The sequence below is a fragment of the Watersipora subatra genome, chromosome 11 (assembly GCF_963576615.1).
Source record: "Watersipora subatra chromosome 11, tzWatSuba1.1, whole genome shotgun sequence".
NCBI lineage: Eukaryota > Metazoa > Bryozoa > Gymnolaemata > Cheilostomatida > Watersiporidae > Watersipora > Watersipora subatra.
The window spans coordinates 41,164,763-41,180,489 of record NC_088718.1 but is presented as its reverse complement, the minus strand read 5'-3'; the positions used below and the strand labels follow the sequence as shown (position 1 = coordinate 41,180,489).

The 15,727-nt window shown below is 34.6% G+C and overlaps 2 protein-coding genes across 3 annotated transcripts in view; both read left to right on the top strand.

Moving 5' to 3' along the window:
* LOC137408828 (nuclear pore complex protein Nup205-like) overlaps positions 1-813 on the top strand; it is a 70,170-nt gene extending 69,357 nt beyond the window's left edge. Inside the window, exon 40 of the mRNA XM_068095408.1 lies at positions 47-813. Coding sequence (XP_067951509.1) covers positions 47-133 — 87 coding nt within the window. The 3' untranslated portion in view covers positions 134-813. The remainder of the gene's footprint in view (positions 1-46) is intronic.
* A 9,394-nt stretch (positions 814-10,207) lies between these two features.
* LOC137408400 (four and a half LIM domains protein 2-like) overlaps positions 10,208-15,727 on the top strand; it is a 28,618-nt gene continuing 23,098 nt past the window's right edge. The window contains exon 1 of one of the 2 annotated variants that reach the window (XM_068094915.1): positions 10,208-10,338. In XM_068094915.1, the coding sequence (XP_067951016.1) occupies positions 10,222-10,338 (117 nt within the window). In that variant the 5' untranslated portion in view covers positions 10,208-10,221. Of the gene's footprint in view, positions 10,339-10,640; positions 10,656-15,727 lie in introns of those variants that run through there. The other variant, XM_068094916.1, reaches the window with a different exon arrangement.

The window sequence follows — 15,727 nt, the reverse complement described above, 5'->3', positions numbered from 1 at the left end:
AGCTGTTCTTTCCCGTTCAATTTCCTATATGGTATATCTGTTGCAGTGCTACGCTAGTAAGAGAACCCACTATGGCTACATTGGAGCTCTGACTCGCAGGCTCCGACGACTCATTGATATTCACTGTTCATGAAAGGCACTATATACCGGTCATTGAGTTGTCACTCTTGGCCACTGTCTGCTATCACAAAATCATACACTGGTACTTTTACCTCGCATAGAGGCGCCATACGCTGCTGTCATCAGCTACCATAGAGGCGTCATCCTTTGTCATTATTAGCTCTCATAGATGTATCATACTGTGTCACCATTTACTGTCATAGAGATATACTCTGTTACCATCAATTGTCATAGAGTTAACATATTGTGTCACCATCAGTTGTCATAGAGCTATCACACTATGTTACCATCAGCTGTCATAGAGCCATTACATTATGTTACCATCAGCTCTCATAGAGCTATCACACTCTGTTACCATCAGCTGTCATATAGCTATCACACTCTGTTACCATCAGCTGTCATAGAGCTATCACACTCTGTTACTTACCATCAGTTGCCATAGAGCTATCACACTCTGTTACCATCAGCTGTCATAGAGCTATCATACTCTGCTGCCATCAGTTGTCATAGAGCCATTACATTATGTTACCATCAGCTGTCATAGATATCTCAGCCTTACATTTTTACTCAACTAAACATTTAGCTCAGCAATATGTCACTTATTACCTTAATTTACCTTTTAAAGGTTCTTTCAATTATGATGTTTTCATGTTGTAGCTTTTAAGCAATACAAGTGTAGGGCTGTATCACATTCATATGTAGTTTATTTCAGAAAGCTTCTTGTTATTCCAAGTGTCTCCAGTATTCTGTACATGTAAGATGAAACAAATGCGTTATAGTTGCCACACATGTATAGGGTTAATCGGTGCATATTGCAAAGTGAAGGAGCTTTAAGATGCTGATGAACACAAAATGTGTTAAAATAGCATGAAGAGACTGAAAGCAGGTTTTAACTCATTTGTTTGAAAAAGCACAGGCTATTTGATGAAATCAGCCAAACTCGCATAAATAAACCGTCGAATTACAGAAATTTGCGCATTGCAGTTCAGACCAGCGCTTCAAAGTATATGCTAAGTAAAGGCTAAAACATCTTTCTATAGTCATAGTTGTGTCCCATTTAGAAGTAGGAAAAGTGTTGCATTAATAGCATTGCCTAGTTCTCTACAGATCACAAGAGTAAATGCTTGTTTCTAGAATGTTATTCAAACTCATTAGATAATAGATCATACAAGTATAGATGGTAATTTAGGGATTGCATTTCTAACTAAATGTCAGTACACTTAGTCTTTGATAATGCCAGTTTTAATAACAATGGTTAGCTCTATTCTTAGTTGACGAGATTCAAATTAATATGTAAGACATATCTCATGGTAATGAATTGCTAGGGGATATCGCATAAAGTTTCATATCTTTCTTAGAGATGCAGTCAGCAAGCAGGCATTACACTACTGCAAGATATTAATAGTCACATCAACTACATAGTCATTTGTGATAGCAGAATTTGTGTAGTAAACCTGTTTCTCACCAAATACACAAATGGACTGGCTTAGAACAACCATGGTAAAATGTTGAAATTGCCAGCTACATGTTTCTACATTTTTGGAACTTTTGAAACTGGCTATGTGAACAGTAGGTTAGACAGAGGACCCATAACTGCAGCTATAGGTGGTTCGACTGGCTTCTAGGTTTAAATGGTTTCTCCAAAGTCTCTGCTCTTTGTAAGCTAAAACATTAAGTAGAACGGCCACCCTAAACAATAAAATACATCTCATTGACAATATATAGTCACAAAGTTACTATAGAGAGAGACAAATTGAATTCATGAGCATTCTACTCGTAGATGCCCATTTTTTTGCCTCTGCTAAGGAGAGTTTAGCCGAGTATTATAGATTCAGATCCATCAGCAGTGAGCATATTTATGATGTCCCAGTACACAAACAAAGAATCCCTTCGCACAGATTTAGTGAAGCGAAATGGCGTCAAATGTGTTTGGGTTCTACTGTGTCTATGATTTGGAGTGGAAGCAACTCCGAACTCATGTGAAGCATGGAAATGTAGTGAATGTCTCTCTCAACCCATCCAGCAGTAGTCGCACATATAGAGCCGTTATTGGCTGGATGCATATGATGGTCATGTAGCATTGGTTAAGCACTCCATAATAGGACACAAGGCTTTTCTGTTGCTTTGGTAGAAAATATTCTTTCCTATTCAGATATCATTACAATATATTTATGCAGTCTCTTCCATATGCCATAAACACAAGACTGTAAAAAAGAAAGCATTGCAGGCTGTCTATTAGAAATACTTTACCAAGGATGTAGGCCTATGCATAGTAATTTGGAGGTTCACAAAGATACCTAACTTTAATCATCTTTTGCTGATGCTGAGTTTGTGATGTCTTTCCCCTACTGCTCAGGTATTGCAATTTTATTTATAGCATTATTAAACTCATTTTATATGTCTTTATATATAGACTAGCGGAATGCCCGGCGTTGCGCGAGTGTTAGAAATCAGCTTATGAACAGACAGGTAATGTAGCTGCTTGCCATTAGCTTGGAACATTGTCAATGGCTAATTTGAGTAAGCTAGTTAATAAACTTATTAGTAAACTTACTAATAAGAGCCGTGAGAGCAAGCTTTAATGACTTGCATAGCCTAGTGCGGCATGCTTATTTTCACCCACATAGCGACATATATCGCCCAATAGATTTATCAGTCTTGTGTAGCTTAAATTGGTAAGATATTGGCCTGGCGAACAAGAGGTTCCGAGATCAAATCCAGCCTAAAACGGATATTTCATTTTGAAATTTTAATAACCATAGATGGACACACATAAACACACAAACTTTGAGATATATTAGCATAAATTTGTTTACCTTTGTAAAAAGTAGATAATCCTATAATAGTCTTTATTGCTTGGAAATACTATCATTATCACGATTAGTACAATGGGTCTAGAATGCCGATGGAGCACAGAAAATAAGTATTTGCAGTTGTTCTTAAATGTTTTAAAGCAGTTGGTGGTGCAGGTGCTAGTCTGCTGGGTTACTACGCTAAAGGTCATGTGTTTGAGTACCGCTTATAGCAATATTCTATCTTAACCTTTAACCGTGCTTTGAACAGATGAATGGAAAGACGGACAAACAAACATGACTCTTATCACCGTAAAGATTATTACAGACATGTTTAATATTATATTTTCAATAGTTTTCATTAAAAAAACATCAGTATCAACAATAATTCAATAGCACTTTTTGTCATAGAGAATATCATTTGAATTAATCAATGTTTTATTCCCAAAATTCTCATTATCACAGTAGAGAATACATCATAACTATTTTACAAAGAAGAGCGTGAGAAAACAATAACTATAATGTAAAACCTTAGAATGCAGGCTTTGTGCCAGCCAATGTTTTGTATTGAGTGCATGCCTACCCTTCAATTTTGCTCAAAAAGATAATTGCTCCAAAGATGCAACGTTTCACCTAACTAAATAAAACAGCAGCAGTAAACTTTATCGTTGACCAAAGTTGCGAGCGCATTGAAGTATTTTTTATGTTCAAAGAAGAAAGAGGTAAGATGCAGGATAATTGTATGTGATAAACTTTAGAAAAGTTGGTCTGCTAGAGTTTTCAGACTTGCAAAATAACTCAAAAGAGAGATATTTTTTGTTAAAAATGGATGCCCCAAAGATCAACAGTTTGCATTAATATAGTCATTGCCTGCTGCCTCAACCCAACTCTAACATATTGGAGTTGTCGCTACTTGTGTATCATTGTTTAATTCTCTTTGTAGGGAGCACATTTTTCACTGTTGGCAGAGTTACCAAAAGTCACTGATAGCTCAATTGTAGTAACTGTTTTTTGCGTCTGATTAGGAATCAAAAGTTATTGAACATTCAACTTTATCTGCAATAATAAACTAGTTCATCTATTTTTACAGAATAGTAATCTATACTATTATCTGTCCGCCTATTATTGTCCGTCTACCTGTTCAATTATTCTGTCACAAAGCGCATAGAATAAAGGTTGACACATGACTCAAATGTGTTATAAGGTGGTCAATCAGCTCAGCTGGTTAGAGTGTCAGTTTAATAAACTGAATGTCGGGTTCGAGCCCATATTGGCCAAAATTTTAGACATCTAATTAATCGCATGTACAGAGTTTTGTGATTGTGTGAAAGTTGGTACATTTAAACAGCTGTTATTGTAACACAAAAATAAAAGTCTTTGACATCCATACTGCAATTTATCATTCATTTCCGACAACTTAACATTGATTCAAAAGTCACCTTTTATAAATGATGAATCTGTGAGTACTCATAGACAAATCTCAATTTAAGCTGATTTCAGATAGAAGGTATTATCAACTGAATGTGTAGAGTAGTGAGTAGTATGTCTGTCTGGAGAATTGGAAGTTCCTAGTTCAATTCCAGTTTCAGCAGGTTTTTCGTTCCTAAAACTTTGTTGCTGTCCCTGAACATGCGCGTGACAAACGCTGAAATTTATTTACCGGTAATATAGATTTATTTTCATTGCAATTCGATTGATGGCTCAGCCAATCTATAATATACATGAATCTCAGTGTTTGGTTGTTGTTTTATCATTATGTCCAATTATAGCGATTGAAATATGAACGAAAAGCCACTTCACACTGCGATTAAACTTGGAAACAACAATTTTGCAACCAGGCTTGCTAACCCCTACGCCACGCAGCCATCTTGCCATTCTATGAAATAACTGTGGACATACTTATTACACCTGCCAATCTTTAATGGCGAATGAGACTGCTAGTGTACTAAAAAAAGTAGGGAAAAATGTTATAAATGCTATAAATATATGTATATATAGCATAAACTTAATTAACCTTATAGCACAAACAGAAATCATCAAACTTCTTCATTTGAATGTTAGAACGGTAAATGTTGTATATGGTGATTAAAAATAACTTTTCGGTGCAAAAAACCTTTTTTATTTCCTTCCACACTAGGCATTCAGTAGTTAGTAATAAGGATTTTTTTTAAATACCTTAAAAGAAGAGGCATAGTTTTTCCTGCTTTCTGTCCTACTATGCTTCGCCAGAACTCGGCAGTCTCTTGTGCCCTGAGAGACCATCAGGTATAGTAACTATATGTAGAATTATACCTAACACTAAAAGGTAGCATGTTGCTGCAGGCGATAGAGTCTTGGTGTAACCATTTAAATGTCATGGGTTTGAATCCAGTACAGTCCAATCCTTTTCTAAACCTTGAACTATGGCTTCCAACAGATGAACAGATGTAAAAAAGCTAAAAGCTTTGATAGCTACAAAAGCTTACCTCTCCGCTTCATCAATTATTATAGATATCATGCTTTTTGCAGGGGAGTTGGTTGTATTTGTTGTGGCATGGTGTATGAACAAATGGTACAATATCTGTTTAATCCTAAAGGTTACATGTAATATTTAATCAATCATCATTCAATACCTGTTTTATAAATATATGCATTTTCTTTAAAAATTTTGAAAATGAGTTTGCACAAAAGTTTTGTAAATGTTATCAGAAAGTATTGGTGTTTTTTTATCACCTGCATTTGTTTTTGACGCTTGAGTTGATCTGACTGCCCGGATGTTTCCAGATTAAAATTGACAAACGTTGATTGCGGTTAAAATGTTCAGAAAAAATCCACTACGTGCAAGTTGACATCACTAATTGTTATCGTTGCCATAATTGATATCAGCTATTGTGTTTAAGTTACAGCATTGCGCATCTCCATTATGTCAGTTTATTTGCAATTATAGACGTCATCATTACACTTCATCTTGCTCTAATCGTTTTAGCTGTGATCAAGTTTTGTCGATTTTAATCTTGAAACATTCTGGCAGTCAGATCACCTCTCCAACATCAACAACAAATGATAGAAAAGTACTGATATTTTTGGATACAATTGACTAAAGCTTTGTGCAGTTCAGTTTATAGTATGTCAATAGTATGTTTATAGTATGCGTTCAAGCTATGTCAATTTTAATCTTGAAACATTCTGGCAGTCAGATCACCTCCAACATCAACAACAAATGATAGAAGAGTACTGATATTTTTGGATACAATTGACTAAAGCTTTGTGCAGTTCAGTTTATGGTATGTCAATAATATGTTTATAGTATGCGTTCAAGCTATGTCAATTTTAATCTTGAAACATTCTGGCAGTCAGATCACCTCCAACATCAACAACAAATGATAGAAGAGTACTGATATTTTTGGATACAATTGACTAAAGCTTTGTGCAGTTCAGTTTATGGTATGTCAATAATATGTTTATAGTATGCGTTCAAGCTATGTCAATTTTAATCTTGAAACATTCTGGCAGTCAGATCACCTCAAATATCAACAACAAATGATAGAAAAGTATCAATACTTTCTGATAAAGTTTACTAAAATTTTGGCAAGATCAATTTTTAGTCTTTTTCCAGGTCTAAGATTTGTTGAACTAGAAAAAAATTTGTTATACAACAGTTTGAAAATTTCCATCATCAAAATGTATGTTTAAAACCCTGTCATTGGATTTTAACCCTTTTTTCGCATAATCCTTCCTCATCATAAGCAGGCTGGAGAATCGTTATGTAAATCTAGTAGCAAATTTAGAAGCCTACAAGCAATGGCAGCATCATCAGTCCTCAGCGTCATCAGTCGACAGCATTCATTACTAGCCGGCAACATTGATATTTCTTGTCACTCTTTGTCATGATTGGCTCACAAAGAATACCTTAAATGAAACTGGCATTGCAACAAAGGAAAGTAACTTGTTTTAAAACAAAATTGCTTGAAGTTGAAACCAAAGACTAAAAACACTGAAAGGATATGACAAGCATTACAATAAAGATGGATGTGTAGGAGTCACAAAAACAGATAATTTTAGATGTTTTTGTCATCAGTGCACATGGTTACTGCTATGTTCTGTTCTGATTCTCAAGTTCTCTTCAAAGAGAAGTGATCAGAGCTGGATGACTGGGCTTGGGATAATTTTAGGAATTGTCCTCCCACCTGATCCTTAGTGAAACTGAGTGAATCTCGACTGTATAGCTTTGCTTTTTTCAACACTTCCAGTTTATGTAAAATTACAAAATTTTGTTCCTTTGTGCGCAATACCTCTCCAGTATAATTCTGGAATTTGAACCGAATGAACCATTAGTTTCTCAGATACCCAGGGTACATCTAACTAACACAGAAATTAAAAATGGCTGCTGACAGAACATTGTAGTTCCTAATGATGCACTGATTGAGATTCTTGATAATGAAGAATCAAAAATATTCAAAGATGGAAAAGCTGTTGTCACTAATATAAATCGTATAAGCTCTAATTTATCGTAAACCGTATAAACACTAAAACTATTCGTGTTTCTATTCATAACAGAAACACACACTCTATCAGACGCGATGTACTGCAAACATTATTTTTCTTCTGTTTTCTCTAAAACATCCCTTTTTAAAAAGAATGGGAAAAAAACTATATATTATATTTGATTTCTATTTCCTTCATTGAATTCTACAAGTTTGGAACTTCAAAATGATATTCAGTTTAAAAGGAATTGTGCTCTTTTGTGCTCTTTCACATTCAATGGAAAGCTGTTAATATGGTCTAGGATTAGGGGACTGCTGGTATATACGAAATTGAGCTTCAAAGTGTTTAGTGAATGGGTGAAGAGACGTGTTGCCAATTTGTACCACTAGGCACAAATCCTCTATCAGCAATGACATCAGAGAGAGCGCAAACACCAGCAGGGTGTGTCATTATGGCAGCCTGCCATCTGATCTCCTTTAGACATGCTTGATGATTGTATGACAGATGTCTGAGTAATTTGTAAATTATAGTCCAGTGAGATAACATCTTCCCATAAAGTAGTCAATCCTACTCGCATGTCATCTGGCTCAGTAAACTTGATTTGTTACTTTTATTGTAAACAGGACAGCGATGTGAGCTAGCTGAATACGTGCCAGCAGATGTTTGCGACAATCAACTTGCGTCACAAATGCTTGACAGATATGATAGGTATTACAGTGTCAAGAATGTAATATATGTTAAATTACAATAAACATTACATGTACTAACACATTGGTTATTTTAATAATATAATTTACATTTACAAAGTGAAACTAAACACGTTTTGCATGAAAGGGAAACTGCATGTTCTGTTGCTGTCATGACTGAACAATCGTCTTTAATATTGAATAAGTTCACACCGTAGGTCAGCCAATGTTCTAGGATATTATTAGTCAACCAAACAAAGTATTTTTAAAACTCATCGGTTATCTACTAGCAACCACACAGATTAACAAGCAGTTGATCTGATGGTGATCTCTACCTTTGTGGCTAGTAGATCTACCAGCTAGTAAGTTTGTTAGTAAATCTTGTGACTAGATTTGCCAACTACAAATGACATAGCTGACATAGCCACTAGATGACAGCAACAACTGTTTGTCATTTAATGTGGTACCAGTTATAACATTTGTGCATCGCTTGAGAGTTACGATCTCTCAATGACAAAAGCCTTGAAAATTGTAAACTTTTTGGAAAGATCTACAACATTAGGCGATCTCATACAAAGCATTCCAAGTATAGAGTAAACAATGAGGTTTGTGTAACTTGTTTCTATCATAAGTTTTTAAGAACTAACAGTTTTTTGTTTTATGGTAAGCCACTACCGAAGTTTAAGGTTTTGCCAATTGCCAGTGTGACTATTGCTGTTTGAGGTTTGTTAATTGCCAATATGATGATTGCATCTTCAATGCTTTGCCAATTGCCAGTATCCCAATTGCATTTTCAATGCTTTACTAATTGCACATGGCATTGTTGGAACTTGTGGTTTTGTTAATTGCCAGTATGACGATTACACTTTCAATGTTTTGCCAATTGCCAGTATGACGATTGCAGTTTCAATGCTTTGCCAATTGCCAGTGTGACGATTGCATCTTCAATGCTTTGCCAATTGTGCATGGCATTTTTGAAACTTATAGTTTTGTTAATTGCCAGTATGACGATTACACTTTCAATGTTTTGCCAATTGCCAGTATGACGATTGCAGTTTCAATGCTTTGCCAATTGCCAGTGTGACGATTGCATCTTCAATGCTTTGCCAACTGTGCATGGCATTTTTGAAACTTATGGTTTTGTTAATTGTCAGTGTGACGATTACACTTTCAATGTTTTGCCAATTGCTTGTATGACGATTGCAGTTTCAATGTTTTGCCAATTGCCAGTATGACAATTGCAGTTTCAATGCTTTGCCAATTACCAATTTCACGATTACGATTTCAATGCTTTAACCTGAAGTCGTTAATCATTTTGTACAGATAATATCTTTAACCAACTATTTTTATTATAAAATGCCCGTGTAGGTCGATTAATAAATGAAGTGTTTTAATCCCTGAATTTCAGAAAGCTATGAAAGCTATTTTGAAACAACCTGAAAAAGCATCGTCTTTATTTTTTTGATTCCCTTCTGAACAAGTTCTGCTGTAGATTCATACAAGCATGAATGACGCTAGAGTCAACATAAATTTTCATACGTGACAATTGACATATTTATCATGGCTATGTAAACAAGCTTGATTCATCAGCATCTGGGAGCAGCGAGTGAGTCAGCTGTAACTAGCTAAAGCCTTTATCATACAAAAATAAGAAGTATGTATCTGCTCATTGTATTGCCTCTGTAAAGTGTTGGCATAACAAATGCTTTGGAAAAACAGATTTGAAATTTAACGTCAGACAATATTTAATTGTTCCAACTTGGAGTACAATATATATATATATATATATATATATATATATATATATATATATATATATATATATATATATCACTGTCATGCTTCAGAGCTACCGTTGGACAAGCATGGGTAAGACAACTCTAGTGTTTTGTTGTGATGTTTCAATGTACCTTCACAGACACATGTTAAACTTTTTAAAGAACTATTTATACTGTATTTCTGATAATTATTCGACTAAATTAAAATTTGCTGAATTATTGCTTTGCCAAGACTAGTGAACAGACAACAGGAAGTTGGTAACCAATTTTAAAGAAGCCTTTTTGGTTTGCTTTTTTCCATGTAGAAGGGTTATTAGGCAACTAGTTTCCTTCAGTAGGAGAATTCACAGCACATTTAATGGGACTAATCACCTCGTGAGTATGCTAGGAGGGGAAGAGAGGCGAGAAAAGAATTTCCACCACAAGCCAGTCGGTTCTCAGATTATCCAGTCGGCTCTTTGCTTCGTTCTCCAAAACTCTTGTATTCACTTCTACTTGGTAAGTCATATTCTTGACATTCTTAGCTTTAACATTACAATAGGGTAAAAAAATTTGTTTGACAAGCTGATGTAATCTTGTTTTCAATTTGAGTATTTGAGTTGAATGAAGGTTGTTCACTAACTAATAGAATGACAAACAATTGCTCTGGGATCTTGGCTGGAGACATGCCCTGCGGCACGTGGCCTCAACGACTGGTGACATGGCGTGTTGCAAAGAGCAGCTTAATGCTAGACACTCTTTCTGGGAATTGAACCCCAAACTAATGCTCGAAGGTCAAGGCTGCTCTCTAACTTACCACATGATAGGTTACCAAAGTAAGTTTTAGTTCATCATAAACTCATGCGAAATGGATCAATCATCTATTGCGCCCCTGTTAGGAATGTCTTCAGGTTGACATTCTCTGTAGGTTTGCGCAAGCTTTAGCTGGCATTCTTAATTATATGAGGATCTCCAGAGAGCCATTAAGGTAATGGTTTCGATCCCCTGATTTAAATTCATTGAAAATAATTTCCATATTAATCATGGCTTTGTCGACTTTTGACACATCGCATATCTCTCTCAATCCAGTCCTCAACTTTCCTACCAGCCAAGAGCAAAATTAATTATTTCTGATGTTGATGATTTACGTTGGGAATTAACCGTAATATCTTTTTACATTGTACTTTTTATTGTAAAGAAAACTATTTTAATAATTGTGGTTTAATGTAAGCTAAGTTTAGCTGTTTTCGTTGTGGCTAATCTCATCCCATCAGATTATTCTAGTGTTGTTAATAGTGGGAGAGCAACTTGTGCACCGTTAGCTTTATTCATATGCAAGATGTTTGTGTTAAAGTATTCCGTTAAAAATATTATAGAAAAGCGTTAGGTAATAAAAGCTTTTTTTTTCGATAGACATAATTTACATGACTTATTTTGATTTTGTCTAATGGTCTGATTGCGCCGGCCTAAACAGTATTGACCAATGGAAATAAAGTTGATATCTTTATCTAAACAGTATTGACCAATGGAAATAAAGTTGATATCTTTATCTAAACAGTATTGACCAATGGAAATAAAGTTGATATCTTTATCTAAACAGTATTGACCAATGGAAATAAAGTTGATATCTTTATCTAAAAAGTATTGACCAATGGAAATAAAGTTGATATCTTTATCTAAACAGTATTGACCAATGGAAATAAAGTTGATATCTTTATCTAAACAGTATTGACCAATGGAAATAAAGTTGATATCTTTATCTAAACAGTATTGACCAATGGAAATAAAGTTGATATCTTTATCTAAACAGTATTGACCAATGGAAATAAAGTTGATATCTTTATCTAAACAGTATTGACCAATGGAAATAAAGTTGATATCTTTTGAACTATTTTAAAATAAATTGCTAAACGAAAACCTATGAATCCCCGTAATAGATTTAATAACTTGTAGTATCTCTGTGTCTTGTATGCAGTCAAACCTCTACATATGGAGCCAATACACGCTGAGATTTGTTAAACATATCGAAACTACAGTAAGTTATTGCTAGAATTCCGATTGAGAAACCCTGTAAGTGGTTTAATCAGTTTCATAGCATGAAGAGTTATGTTACCTCAATAAATACCGCAGGTAATTTCTAACAGCATTAGAGCAAATGCATTACATAAAGCAGTAGAAAAATTATGTCATATTTACAAAAAACAATGGAGTAATCTTGACTATAATAGCAGTCGTGTCCATCTGTTTGTTTGTTTGTCTGTCTGTCTGTCAAAAGCCACTAAAAGCGTTCGGAAGTTGAAAGTTAGGAAAAATATTGCATCATGCTGGATGCGAACTTATTACCTTGGGAATAGCAGATTAGCACTCTAACAACTGACAATTAACCACCCACTGGATTTCCAGCATAGTTGTACATATAGTTAAAACACCTGTTGATCTCTTATGGCTCACTAGACTAGGAAAAACATTATTTTATTACTGTACCTTAGAGATGCGTACATAGAAGTGCGGTGTTAGCAATTCGTAGGTCCAGAGGTGGGAGTGGTGATAGGCGTCACTCGCTCAAAACTAAGAGATGTTTAAACTAACTTGGTACCTCTGTTTTTATTATTTTTGATTTTTGTATGCTTCCTTTATAACTTTCATCGTTTATTTTAATTACAATAATAAAACTGTGGAGTATAAAAAAACTTGGAACATCATAATTTTGGAGTTACTTTAAACATAAAGTCAAATGTTAAGTAGAACTTGATGATGTATGATGGAGGATTAGTATGTTAAGGCATCTTCTGTAAGGGTTTGACTGTAGTGATATTCAGCTCTCTTCAAACTTTGCAGACCTTGAATAATCTATATAAGAAACAGATTATTTGTATATACAATTTTGCACAGTAAAAGTTTATAGAAAGTTGACCAGCAGTAGGCCTACAGTCTGTGAATGTTATTAATATCGTTGGATGGCTGCCAACTTATTAACCAGAAGTAAACCGGTTTTTGAAAATAATTTCCAGCTATGCTTGTGCAAAAACTGTAGGCCAGGTCAAAAACTTTCACAAATTATTGACTTTATAGCTGTGTACATGACTATGTACTCTTTCTACAAAAATGATCAAAAAAAACTATCATTTTCTTGTAGATATTGATTGGTGAAATGAAGCTAAGATTAAATTAAACCTGGACATAATTTTTATGTTTAGGTTTTTATACTCATAAAGTATAATAATTAAACATAATTTCATGTATTTATGAGGCTAATTTTATGTCTGCATTGATATGGAATTTAAGCCTATGACAGGGCAATGTTAGTTATTATAAATAATATCATTTCTTATAAATAATATAGTATAATATTACATATAATACATAATATAATATATAATGTATTATACTATATTGCAATAGTTCAAAAGTCAGCCTAGTGTATAGCTGCTTGGTTTTTAGCTATACTTTTATTTAATTTGCATAAATAATTATTGCCAAAATAGCAAATACCCATACTTTTTTCAAGTCACTCTAGAAATACAAAAACGGCAGCGTTTGTTTATTTTCATTATATAAGCCGTTATAAGACACTGTACAGGTGTAATTTAGATTAAGTGCTTTAGATACCCTCAGTATTTCAATGATATCTCAAGTATTAATATTTTAATCACTTTGAATGTTTGGAATTATACTGAAAATGTATCAAAGTGACAAAAATCTTGTAATCGTACCTAAACTGAAAGTAGAAAAAGACAAAGTAAAACTATGCAGTCGGGTTTTCCTAGCTGCGATCAGATGAGAAAACAGCTCCTCAAATTATCTTGGGAATGAACTTTGCTATAATATTATAATAATATTTGGTTTATATTATATTTACATTATATTTAATATATAATATAATAACAGCTGCAAAGAGTTTTTTCAGCTCTATCTGTTCTGAGAAAAACTGATCTAGTTGTTCAGTTACCAAATGCTTATAGTTATTACTCATTTCCTGTGGTAGAAAATTAAGGAGCAGTCTGCCAAGGTTCAAAGTCGTACAGAATAAAGATATATGAGGTCATATTAATAGCTGACCCATTACTTTCATCGTGGCAGTGAAGTTTGATAGGAAGGAAGAAGCCCGACTCCAGATATGAGTCATGCTTCACAATCTTGACTCATATAAGGACAAAGTTGATTGCTATGAGTTTTCCTTCCTCTCTGATTTTGCTGTTAGAAAGAGAAATACTGTTAACATCACTAGACATAGCATCAGTTCAACTCCTTATATGCATGTGGATTTTGACATCTTCGTCTACGGGTACAGTACGTTCCTGCTATCAAGCTGAGACTGAAGGCGCGTCTTTTTACAATGGATAAAGTTCTTACCAGTAAAACTATAATTACAGTTCTCTGACCAAGTGTGTTATGAACCTTGTTGCTAACTGAAATGCTAGTAGCATACAGTAAAAGGTTTGTTAGTGTGATAGCGGGTTGAGGGCCAGTAGAAGTGGGTTTAGATGTGGTCAAGAAAATTTTTTAGCTAGTATCCCACTTCTTGCCGGTATGAGGTGTATAATGACAAGTTCCATCAAACTTATTAGAATAATTCTTGAAATGCTATAAAATCAGTAATTTTTCTAAATGATAACCATATTGTTTATATTAGACATATAAACATTAAAGAAACTATTGTGTGAGTTTTGTGCTAAAAGTGTGTATGTATAACATAGAGATTTTTGTTAACACTTTAAAACCTAACGTCTTTTTCTTCTGAGGGTTTTAACCGCAATCAGGTTTTGTCGATTTTAATCTTAAAACATCCTGTCAGATCATCTCAAACATCAAAAACAATTGTATTTGATAGAAAGATACCAATACTTTCTGATACAATCTATTAGAATTTTCTATAAGTTTATCTATAATTCAGTAATTCTTAAAGATAACCATATTATGTGTATATTAGATATATAAACATTGAAGCAACAGAGTAACTAAAAGGTACGTTACACTATATACTTACTTTTGACACTTGCTGCTGCATGAACATCAATGCTGACTGCACCTTTTTAATAAGGATACCTATTAAGGGCTTTTTACCTACTGCAGTTTTTACATTTTTAGTGGGATGCTTGAAAATAAATGCTACTGACGGTTTAGTCTGAGGCTGAACTTTTGATGGCTGCCAGCTTTCCACAGCTTATGCTGGTCATGTGATCAATGCTGGTCATGTGATCAATGCTGGTCATGTGATCAATGCTGGTCATGTGATCAATGTTGGTCATGTGATTAATGCTGGTCATGTGATCAACTCTCGTAATTCCCACAGCTACAAAATAGACTTCATGATTTCCAAAAATCACCAGACGATTCAAGTCGATATTACAAGTTCGCAATATCGACTTGAATCGTCTATTCATAAACCATTTGGGATATATCGCAGGGTTATTATGTAAAAAACTTGTAGATGTTTGTCAATATTTATTTGTATATTTCAACTTAAAAAAGACAGTTTTATGTTCATGATAATTAGAAATATTTATTTCATGAATACCCGTGCGCGTAGAAAGAAGGCCATGGAATGAACTTATTATAAGACTGAAAGGCCGTACGTTTTAGTTCCAATATCGCTTAAGCCTGGTTCCTATACCGATTGTGAGACCCCGGCAGTAATCTTGCGCAGCAAAACACTTGCGACGTTAGGCTCAGAGGCTTCTATTCACATAAAGCTGCATAGCTAATAATCGCATAAAAATGTTCGCTGGCCATGCCGTTTTGAAAATACTGACCTTCACCTGTACAGTGCAGTTCGGGAAGGTTTTGCCTGCAGCTCTTCGCGAAAGTCGAACAGCATTGAACTCTTGCGTTGGCTGCTGGCAACTACCGGCGGTACTCGCTGCGTAGGTTCACATTTCACCGCTGATAGCCTGCGGTGCTGTCGCCG